General features: G+C 46.5%; 1 protein-coding gene and 1 pseudogene across 1 annotated transcript; both read right to left on the bottom strand.

Annotated features, from left to right (window-relative positions):
* Positions 1-2,301: 2,301 nt before the first annotated feature.
* Positions 2,302-5,760, bottom strand: LOC102417490 (zinc finger protein OZF-like). Its single transcript, XM_023748436.1, has 2 exons — positions 5,640-5,760; positions 2,302-3,944 (listed from the first exon to the last, which is right to left on the bottom strand). The coding sequence occupies exons 1-2, from the start codon at positions 5,758-5,760 to the stop codon at positions 2,545-2,547; spliced, it is 1,521 nt and encodes a 506-aa protein (XP_023604204.1). The 3' UTR covers positions 2,302-2,544.
* A 5,189-nt stretch (positions 5,761-10,949) lies between these two features.
* Positions 10,950-11,720, bottom strand: LOC102417812 (annotated as a pseudogene).
* Between the last annotated feature and the right edge of the window lie 380 nt (positions 11,721-12,100).

Consider the following 12,100-nt stretch of genomic DNA (forward strand, 5'->3'; position numbering starts at 1 on the left):
TCATTCCACTGCATCTATAACCACTTTTTCCCCATTTATTAAGGCACTGTTTATTTTTCCCAGCTTTATTGAGAAATAATCAATATACACCACTGTATAAGTTTAAGGCAGACAGAACGACGGTTTGATTGACCTACATTGTGAAATGATTACCACAATGGGTTCAGTTAACATCTGTTGAAGATGTGACAAACCAAAATTGAAATTTCTAATGTATTGTGAGTTATTTTTTCTTCAAAGTCAAATCTACAATTGTTACTATTGCCAAAAAGAGCTTGCACTTTGCACTAAAGTGCAGGGTGTGGTGGGTCTGCAGGCTGGGGCTCTACTGCCCTGGCCTCTTGCACTTGACCCTTGTGCCTGTTCACATGCAGTTCCTTTCTCCCCCGAGTTCACATGAGGCTGGGGATGGATGTGCTGCCCCTACTGGACAAGCTCCCCAGTCTGTCTTCCCACCACTGAGTGGCAGAGGTGAGAGCCCACACTGTAAGGCTGTGGGGCCTATAAAGTTCAGACCTCACTTGTGCCTCGGCAGGTCTGGGAGTGACCTCAGCATCAGTGTGCGCAGAGATAGTGATGGAAGGCAACGGTGATTCTCGGATGACCATCCTGGAGCCAGAGAGGAGGGAGCCTGATTCTGAGTTGCATCACCTGAGAACTGCCTTCTCATAATCCAGGACCCCTCCGCAGATATCGGAGAACTGGTTTCGGCCCGATTCCCTGAAGGCCAGGCTGAGGGACCTCACCTGCCAGAGGGAGCCCACTCACTCCACAGACACCCTTGGAGCCAAGGCGCTGCCCCAGGTGCGGCCTACTGGGAGAGGAATTGGGGGAGGTTGGCACTAGGGTGTGGGGGACCCCTTTCAGCCAGTCCCACCCCACTGGTCACTTTCTAATTAATTTCCTTTCAATGTGCACAGTCCATGCACCCAGTCTCTAGTAAAATATAATGATGTACTACTGAAATATCTTATGTCCATGTTCAATGCCATCATTTTGGCAGTTTGAACGTGGTGATGATGAGTATCTACACCAGGGAAACTTTCAACTACTATGAACCTAGACTTCATTTAATGCATCATGAAATGCTTAGACTTAAAGCACACTGGCGGAGAAAGTTAACAATGCAGATTAAATTTATAAGTGTATGGTACGAGTGGGCTACAAATCGTACATAGGGTAAAAATTGAGAAAAACTATTTTGTTTATAGAATTCAAAAACCAAGAATTCCATACAGCGAAGAAGTCAGTCGAGTCACTGAAGAATGAGTGAAACTCAAAGATATGTCGTAGAGGCTGCACTGCCCTTCTATTGGTTAGAATAGAATAATAAATTAACTTTAAAAGTAAACAAAAATTCCTGAGCAGACATTTTAACAAAGAAGATAAAGACAGCGAAAGAAATGCATGAAGAAATGATCACCATCAAACATTTTTACGGAAATGAAATTAAAACAAAAGTGAGTTAACAGTACACTCATAAGTGATTGACCATTTTAGGTCACAGTTCCATATGTTGAAATGTACCACATTCACTGACACTGGAACAGTTTGATAAGTACGACATACACCTGTAGAAAGAATGGAATACAATATTCCAAACTGTTTTATTTACAAAACAACAAAAGTAGAAATAACTGAAATCATAGGCAGCTCAACAGTTAAAGTGGTTATCCATAGAATACAATATTTTCTAGAAATAAAAAATTCACTATTTATATAAATGTTTGTGTTGAATCTCAAACTATCTGTGTAGCATGAAGGAAGCCAGTGTTTGTTAAAGAGAATTCACCTTATAGTGCCAATAACATTATGAAAAATATGAACTACTCTATTGTAAAGGAAGGTAAATCAATGTCTGCATGGAGGGTTGGGGAAGCAGAAATATTACAAAATGACTGGAGGTAAATACAGAGTGTGGCAAAAGTAGGTTTAGAGATGTTGGTATTGAAAATAATACACTAGTGAATAACAACACAAATATAAAAACACCTTTAAAAGAAGATCATAAACCAGAGCAGAGGAGAGCACGGACATTGCAGGTTAGTGAATAAGAAACCCCCAAAATGTATCAAAGCATAATGTGAGTACCACTATGTCCCTGAAAGAGGTAGCACTTCCTAGCTGAGAAGGGGTGCTCTGAAGGAACCCTGGGTCAGGGCCATGTTCTAGTCAGAGGCAAATGAATGAAGATACTGCCAAGAGCTTGGAGGAATCATAATTCCCTCAAGCAGAAGTGAGAACACAGAATACATTCCCCTGAGCACCCAGGGACTGTGACCGATGTACACCCCTCAGGTGAGCCAGGTGTTAGAGGTGAAATCTCTTCAGCGATAAACACTCACAGTGACATCATTTGGGTCGTAGGTCTAGGCATGTTAGCAAGTACAATACAGTTCCTGCAAGTTTCACTTGTACCTCAAATTTATGAGGAATCTAGCAGAGTGTATGTTCCCATAAAAGGGGTTTACATTCATGGAAATGGTCCTATAGAGCCCCGTAAGTGTTCTTATAAGTGAGAAAAATAAAACATTCCCTGCACATTTAAGGCTTTTCTCCAGTGTGAACTCTGTGGTGTGTAGTGAGGTGAGACCTTTGACTAAAGGACTTGCCACATTCACTACACTCATATGGCTTTTCTCCAGTGTGAACTCTGTGGTGTTTGGTGAGGGAATCCCTTTCACTGAAATGCTTCCCACATTCACTACACTCATATGGCTTTTCTCCAGTGTGAACTCTGTGGTGTCTAGTGAGGTGAGACCTTTGACTAAAGGACTTGCCACATTCACTACACTCATATGGCTTTTCTCCAGTGTGAACTCTGTGGTGTTCAGTGAGGGAAGCCCTTTCATTGAAATGCTTCCCACATTCACTACACACATATGGCTTTTCTCCAGTGTGAACTCTGTGGTGTTTAGTGAGTGCACTCCTTTCTCTGAAATGCTTCCCACATTCCCTACACTCATATGGCTTTTCTCCAGTGTGAACTCTGTGGTGTAGAGTGAGGTTAGCTCTTCGACTGAAATGCTTCCCACATTCCCTACACTCATATGGCTTTTCTCCAGTGTGAACTCTGTAGTGTAGAGTGAGGGAAGACCTTTGACTAAAGGACTTCCCACATTCACTACACTCATATGGCTTTTCTCCAGTGTGAACTCTGTGGTGCATAGTGAGGTGAGACCTTTTCCTGAAGGACTTCCCACAGTCACTACACTCACACTGCTTTTCTCTAATGTGAACTCTGTTGTGTTTAATGAGAGCAGTACTTTCATTGAAGACCTTCCCACAATCAGTACACTCATAGGGCTTTTCTTTAGTGTAAACTCTCGCATGTTGAGGGTGGTTAAATATTCGTCTACACACTTCCCCACATTTATTATACTCATCAATCATATCTCCAGAGCAGAGACCTTTCTGATAAGCAACTTTCTGTTTCTGGCTGACGGCTGTTTCACATTCTACCCACTGGTGATGCCTTTTTCCACTGAGAAATTCCTGTGAAATCTCATTGTTACTGTGTGGCTCCTCAGTGTTAAGAGTGGCCTGGTGCTGGAGAAGTCCTGAGATGGCTGGGGAGTCTTCCCCAGCCTGTATACTTGCTGCAGGCACCCCAGATAAGTAGAAGCTGCAACTCCTCACAAGCAAGGCACTCTCCATATCTTCTTTCCAGGGCTTCTCTCCACTGGCATCCTTCTGTTGCTGGTGAGGGTTTGCACTGAAACACAAGTCTCTCACACACGCATCACTTAAGAACACATTCTTCTCAAAGTGAACCACTTGTAACTCACTCAGGTGCAAAATATCTTTTAACACTGAGAAGCACAGCTTACACAGATGGGTCCTCTGGGTGGCTGCAGCTGTTTTGGAAGCCCTGACGTGAGAATCTCCTACAGATACACTGTGCTCAGAATAGGCCTCCACATCATCTATTTTATGCCAAGGACCTGAAAACAGAGAAATGATGAGAAATGAATGTTGACTTTGGTGATAGGAGGAAGTCCCATTATAAACGTGGGTTGCTCATACTACATTGGTTTCATGCAACTGGCTGAAAATAAAAGACCTGAAAGATGGATTAATAAGAGGCCCCTGTGTCAGGGTATAGAGCGTTGGCCTGCGGACTGAAAGTTCCCAGGTTCGATTCTAGTCAAGGGCATGTACCTGGGTTGGTCACACTCCCAGTTGGAGGTGTGCAGGAAGCAGCTGATTGATGTTTCTCTCACATAAATGTTTCTAACTCTCTATCCCTCTCCCTTTCTTTCTGTAAAAAATCAATAAAATATATATTTTAAAAAAAAATGAGAGGCCACTGTGAAGTACTTGACCACTGAAGATCACAAAACAAAGGAGACTTCAAGAGAAATAGAGCAAAAACATGGCAAGCACCACATGGAAGAGAAGCGGACTGTCCAGCTCATCCTGCTGCCAGCAGCATTCAGTACATCTCCTCTGGTGGTGACATGGGTAAGCTGTGCAGAAGGTTGGTTACATCTCATTCCAAGTAAAACTCAATAAACAAGCAGCTGGTATTTTCGGGGTATTTAAGCATGTACACTGAGTGGCCAGATTATTATGACCGGCCAGATTATCATGACCACCCCATCAGTACAATGAAATGAATTAGTTATGCAAATAATAATAATAATAAAACTTTGAGAGTATCTGCTTAGGAAGTTTTCAATATTCAGTATTTTGGAAGCGTCAATGAAGTACTGATGGGGTGGTCATAATAATCTGGCCACTCAGTATATGTGCTCCTTATAACACTTGCACAGGTCCATGTTGTAGTATACTGCAGAAAGAGATGTGCAGAGGAATACGTGATGTAAAAAGGACACAAAGGAGAAGATAGCCAAAGCTAAGAAGTCATTAATGGAATGAGAAGCCAGCAAAGGGTCAAGTATGGAAAGGGAAATGTATAAATGAGGGGTGGCCATTAGAACCGGCACCAAACACCATTGGACAGGAGCAGGTTCCTGGTACAATCTGAACACCATCCTCATGTCATACCTCCCCCCAGTTGACACTCATCCTCTGAGATCATCCTGTACATTCACCCTGGAGAAACCCACGGTTCTCCCTGCACCTCCTTCTCTAGAAATATCTACAAACTAAATATTCTGAGAATCAATGAAAGACAACAGAGTTGAGTGGCCATCACTTGCCCATATCATTCGGTTTGCAATAATATTCACAGAAGGTAATATTACAAACAACAATGGAAGGAGGGTCTTACAAGAACAGCTCCTGGTTCATGTAAGTAAAGAAGATACCTGGCACAGGCATTCACCAAGGTCCTTATCTACAGGAAAGGTGCAGAAGTGGAAGCCATGGATCTGGATATAGTCACCCTCCCTGGGAGAGGAAGAGCAGGAGGGACCCATTAAGCTGTCTGTAAGACTGTTGACACCCTGACATTTCCTGCAGTTTCTGAGGCAACTGGTGTTAGGGAGGTTTATGGAGTCTATTGCTCAGGGCTCTCTGCAGAGCTCAGCACTGGCAGCCACAGCCCATTCGACAAGACAGTGGGGGAAATGAGCAGAGCCCATGGTCTTGCTTTGAGAGAGAGAGTGCTATATCTGGAGAATAAATAAAGAGTGGGCATCACTTCAGAACACTAGGAGAGTTGAAGGTCTTACCTACGAATGATACAAGTGTAAACACTTCCAGCATCACATCACAGTACAGACATCTCTGAGCATCATCAAGGATCTCCCACTCCTCCTGAGAGAAGGCAATGGCCACGTCCTCAAAGTTCATTACCTGTCATAATGGAGACAGTACATCCCATGATAAGATTCTCTCTTGAGCTGCCAAGTTTATCACACTTCCCACCCTGCACATCCATCTGCTTCCTCTACTCCCCACATCAGAGAAGATAGCAGGCCTTGGTCCCATCAAAGTCAATCTCTCCTTATATTCCTATTGATGCTGTATCTCCCACAACAATAAAGGCAGATGAGCAGTTAGAACATACCTGTGCTCTGATCCTCAAATGTGAGTCACACTGCCCCTTTTCAATAACAGTGGGTGTCAGTAACGTAGGGTAGGAAGAGATGTTGCACATCAACGGAGTGTGAGTGACTTGACACTGGTCTTGTCAGGCAATACCCATGTTGTCCTCCTATTGTCCCTCTAAGACACCAAAATGGTAATGCCCATTACACTTCCGACTCCAATCCCAGTTTGCTGAGGCCATCACTTTGCATTACCTGCTGCCCATAGTTCTTGGATCCACACTTGTCTCACAGCTTCATTCCCAGAGGCACATCTTCACTAGTGACATGAATAAGCCATCACAAGGACAGGTTGTTTTCTAACCAGCTTCTTTTCTAAAATTCTCGTTCACCACCTCTGTAATGTATTTCTCTCTCAACCTTCTCTGTTCTCCCTTCCCCATGCTGGTGGAGATTTTCAAGTGCAGGTGACACTGATGTATGCTATCCCATTCCTATTGTTCACTGGGTCAGCCCTCAACTAGAAATGACAAGTGGGCACATATATGTCACCTAAGCTCTGGACCTGGCATGTAGCACCACATCAGCCCATCTTGTTAGAAATTATCCTAAAATTTCCCATGTCATATCATGAAGACACCATCAGAAATGGACTCCCTTTTCATTCACTCGTCTGTCAGTGTTAGTGCTGAGGCCATTGTTTTGTACTACCTGCTGCACACAGTTCTTTGAAAAACACTTCTCTCACACAGCTTCGTTCCCAGAGGCACAACTACAAAGGTAACACAAATTTGCCGTGGCGAAGACGGGTTGTTTCCTAATTACCTTATTTTCCAAAATTACAGATTACCACCTCCATCATCCATTTCTCTTTGACCCTGCTCCCTTACCCAGGCTCGTGGAGATTTTCAAGCCCAGGGAACACTGATGAATACTATCTTATTTGTAACCATCAGTATGTCACCCCCCACAACAAAAAGCAGGTAGGTACATAAATGTCATCTTGCAGATAGCCCCAAACACCCCTCTTTTCAGGCAATTACCCTAAAATTACCCTTGTTTTATCATCCAGACTCCACCAGAAATGGACTCTCCCTTCATTCACTCTTATGTCAATGTCAGGGTGCTCTGGCTATGAAGTCACATTCCCTCTCCAAGTGCACATCACTCTGTCTCCCACACCTCTCTCACACCTGCACTCCTACAGCCCTGGCCTCCATAGTCATCTGCTCACCCTCTTACTTATTACTCGGCATGTGCGGTCCAGAGAATGCTTCCTAAATTCAAACAGGATCAAGGACTGCCTAGACTCTGATAGTCCACACTCATAGAGGCAGCCTTGAGTCCTGCTATGAAGGCTTCTCTCCATGACTGTTTTTTCCTGCAATCTAAACTATGAAGAACAACAATCAGATTTCAGATACCCGGAGCCCACCTCCCGTGGTGCTGCACTTGATGTCCCTTCACCAGTCACAGACAACATCTCTCCACTTAATTGTTATTCAGTCCCAGCTGCGCTAGCCCTCTATACATGTTTAGTGAGTCTCACAGATGACCATTCAAGCCACTAAGCTAATGCACAAGACTGACTGTTATTCCACCAGCCAGGCCACATTGAGGGACACAACAATATCCTGGAGAGGGTTTAGAGAAATAAATATGTACCAACCCAATCTCATCTTGTTTGAATTACTCTTTGGCCTCCAATTAATTTCAGGTCCTCTCATCTTTTAAAGGCCTTGCCCACTGCAAAACCATTCTCTCTCCCTGACACTCTACATGACACCCCTGTCACTATGCTATGTTGTGACACCCACCTCCCACAAACAGTGGATCCAGCAGGAAAGCTAGCACTCAGGCTCACACTGTCCCTTCTGAGCTACTACTACCATTACCAACCTGACCATGATTCCCTTCCCTGTATTAAAGTGATCTACAGTCCTGGCTGATGTCTGAGATGGTTGAGCATAGTCACATGCACTGGTGAGGTCACATGCCTGGGTTGTGGGCTAGAGCCACAGTAGGGGTTGTGCAGGCAGCAACTGATCCTTCTTTCTTGCTCATCACTGTTTCTCTGTCTCTCTACCTCTCCCTTCCTTTATACATCTAATATATATATGAACCATACCTGTCAGTTCCTGAATCAGCTTACTCTTCACTCCCAGTCTTAGCATATTCTGGAACCTATGCCCTGGAGGACCGCCCCCTCATTATACTGGTTGCCAGAAACAAGGTCCACTTCATAAAGCCCTCGTGGTGGACTTAGGATTCTGGGCTTAGTGTCTGTTCAAAGTATCCAGGTCCCAGGGCTACAAGAGCAGCTTGGCTAGGCCAAGGACTCCACTCTATCAGAGGCCACAAGTGTGTGAGACCCTGAAACAAGTTCCACAAACCCGTACACCTAATCGATTCTGCATTTGCAGCAATTTGTGGAAAGAAAATGGTCTGTGAGAGCCTGGCAAAAACCAGGCCAGAGGCCAGGTACCCTCCAGATGCCGGAATTATCTCAGGGCTCAGTGCTCACTCTTGCCAGTTACCTTATCATTTACAGGACTTCCCCTCCCTGTCCACAGTGCTGTCCTCTGTCCTCTAGTCTGTTCTTCCTCTGAGCAATGTTAGGAAAAGTTAGAATCCGGCCTCAGAAAATGTCCCTCTATTTTCACAACCATCTATGGCCCCAGCGTTCTGAGAATGAAATTAAAACTCCTCGTGCAAAACCACACCTCATCTTCTCTGTTGCCTTTAGACCCCAAACAGGCAAGGGGTCTCCTACGCCTCCAGGCTCAGCCCCACCCCCGTGTCCTTAGAAGGTGGCATTGCAGCCTGTGGCCCTTCCCCATCACACCCTGTGTCATCCACGATCGACTCACTGTTCTGGATGCGGCTTCCTGGGCTGCAGTAACTGAGAGGCTCCAGTCCCCGAGGATGGAGGGTTAAGTGGGGTGAGGCTGCGGGAAGGCTGTAAGCAGAGGAGTCTGGGAGGCACGGAGGCCCCAATCCCCGCCTGTTGATGCTCAACAAATCTCAGACACACCCTGCACAGCAAGGACGCTGCCTCCTAGGCCTTCTCTTCCGACCAGTAGGCTGAAGACTCTGAGTCCTTGAAGGAACTAAAGAGGTCAAAATGCCCGCCAGGAGGAGGAAGGCGGAAGTCCCGCCCTAACCGGATGCACTGACACCAAAGTGCCTTTTAGCTCCGCCCACGTGTACGCATTACTATCTGGGTAATGTAGTTTTCTCACACGAAATGTGCCTCGTAGCTCTGCCCATGTGCACGCATTCCTTCCTGGGTAATGTAGTTTTCTCCAAGTTCAAGGGGCGGGCTAGCATCCCAGCCAATGACATTGGTGAATAAAGGTGATGTGGTTCAGCAAGTGGCCCTGGGAAGGACAAGGTGGGACCAGAGACCTGGTTAACAGGAAGAGACTGGAAGATCTCCTGGGAGAGGGGTGCGGGAAGACTGGGAGAGATCCCCCTAAGAATATATGCACAGCCGTAACCGGTTTGGCGCAGTGGATGGGGCATCGGCCTGAGGACTGAAGGGTCCCAGGTTCGATTCCGGTCAAGGGCATGTACCGTGGTTGCGGGCACATCTCCAGTGGGGAGTGTGCAGGAGGCAGCTGATCGATATTTCAATATCATCGATGTTTCTAACTCTCTATCTCTCTCTCTTCCTCTCTGTGAAAAATCAATAAAATATATTTACAAAAAAAAAGAATATATGCACAGAGGAAAATGGGAGACATCTGTAATACTATCAACGATAATAAATGCATTAAAAAATTTTTTTGGTTTTGAGGTTTTTGCTTATTTTATTATTAAAAAATACAGAATCCAAAGTTGATTGTGACGGGAGGGGGGGAGGCCCTGTCACCAGCTCCAGGCGTGGCAACACCACCACCCACGCCAACCCCTACAAAAGTCCCACCCAACCCCCCACCCCACCCCCTGCCAGCTGGAATTCCTGGTGGTCTCCAAGCAGCTGTGCACCATATGTATTTATATATAATATCTATAAAACCCAGACCAGGAAAGGTGGGTAGAAATATGAAATCTGTATGAATGTGCTGTTTACTTCATTAAAGTGTCTTTGGGAGGGGGGTTTCTTTTTGGCAGGCCCACCCCCATCTTGTAGTGTCCTGTTTTCTTTTTTCTTATAAACATTCTTAGTCACGGAGTAGAGTAAGAGGGCTCTGACAGATGAACAAGCTTATTGCAAAGTGTGGCTTCTACTCTAAAAAGTCCACCCAGCCTCCACCAAAATAAAAGATGCCCCTGAAGATGTGAGAAAAGAAGAAACTGTCCAGTTCTTCCTCAGGAATACAGTAAAAATAAACCACAGTATATACTTCCTGGCCCTATTTACAGAAATGTAAGGTCTTCTTGGGCTCAGGGGTGATGGAGAGAGGCTGTGGAGCACAGTGGGGAGCTGTAATTCGGAATGGCTGGAACTCCAGGGGCCTCTGGTGAAACAGCGTGGGTTTCCACTCTGGGAGACAATCACCAGGCATGCGGAGAGTGGGGCTGAGGGGATGAGAATTTGAGGTGGGTTCAGAGTCCTGGGCCAGAATCCAGGGGTCTCACCTTTACCCTCCTGCCTCATGCGGGCCTGTCCTGGGGCATCTGGGGGGTCTGCAGTGGTCTCCAGCCAGGACCCAACAAATGGAGCAACCAGACTAGGGGTCACCCATCCCCATCCCCCAGGGGGCCAAGGACCTCCCCGAAACTAATGTGTTTCCTTTCAAAGTCACTGGCAACAGCAAGGAATAAATTAAATTAAAAATTCAAGCCTTTCTGATCTAACCATGAAAAATAAACAAACAAAAAAACCCAACATCACTGATAGTTTCTCAGGATCTCCAGTGCCCCTGAGGAGATGGTCTGGTCAGGGGCTGTACTGACACCCTGCCCCTCAGGCATCAGGGGCTGTTGGCTGTCCCCATCACTGGGGCTGGTTCTGGAGCAGGCAGAAACCCCCTGTAGGCGGGGGCAGCACCAGTCGAGGGAGAGCCAGGCGTCTCTATTTGGTCTTGGATTCGGTCGTCCAGGTGGGGCCAGCATCATGTGGGCAAGAACTAGGAGCCCAAAAGGGTCCAGAGTACTGGGACAGTGCTGAGGAAGAGCTGACAACTGTCCAGGCTACTGCACGAATTATTGCTGGTGAAGATGGGATCAGGGGCCTCACACAGGGTCTCGTTGGTTGGCCGCACATAAACCTTTAGCCGAAGGCAGGGCCGGTCAACAGCATTGGTGGTGTGGCAGAGATGTAGTAATACTCGTGGCCCGGGCGGAACTCGAAGCCCAGCGAGAAGGGCGTGAAGAGCTGGAACTTCTCGGAGAACTTGAGCGGCCCCTGGGCGCTGTGGGCAAGTTGCACTCCCAGTGCTCAAAGCCGCGCTGCAGGTGGTCGCAGGAGGCGTGGCCCTTGCCGTTGACCATGTACAGCACCTAGTGCTCCCTGCGCTCAGCTGGAGGCAGCGGCGTCCCGTAGCGCGGGCAGTAGATGTCCAGGTAGTCATTGATGCTCACCACCGTGCAGCCCCCACGGTCGTCCCCCGCACTCGTGTGGAACCTGGGGTTGCTGCGGTACCAGTAGACTGTGTAGCGGTCTGAGTTGGCTCTGGAGGCATCCTTGGCGGTGGCGGCAGGATCAGCAGAAGTAAGCACAGGCAGCAGCGGGCGCCATGGCCAGGTCCAGCCACCGCCTGCCAGCCCTATCCTCCTCCTCTGCTGCCGCCGCCGCCGCTGCAACCGCCGAGCCATTTTTAAAAAAAAAAAAATTTAAATACTAGTAATATGGCCCAGCTGGTGTGACTCAATGCTTGAGCATTGACCTATGATCCATGAGGTCATGGTTTTACTCCTGGTCAGGGAACACACATGGGTTGTAGGTTCAATTCTCAGTTGGCTGGGGTTGGGGACGTGCAGGAGACAGCTAATCATTGATTCTCCTTCATTATTAATGTATTTCTCTATCCTTCTTCCTTCCTCTCTCTAAAATCAATAAATACATTTTAAAAGTATATACGTATATGCATAGTCCATGGACATAGAGACAATAGTGTGGTGAGGGCCTAGAAATGGTGAGGACAGAGCAGAGGGAGGCAAAGGTGGATGAGGATGGGGGAAATTGGGTCTATTTG

The sequence above is a fragment of the Myotis lucifugus genome, unplaced genomic scaffold, assembly GCF_000147115.1.
Source record: "Myotis lucifugus unplaced genomic scaffold, Myoluc2.0 scaffold_1398, whole genome shotgun sequence".
NCBI lineage: Eukaryota > Metazoa > Chordata > Mammalia > Chiroptera > Vespertilionidae > Myotis > Myotis lucifugus.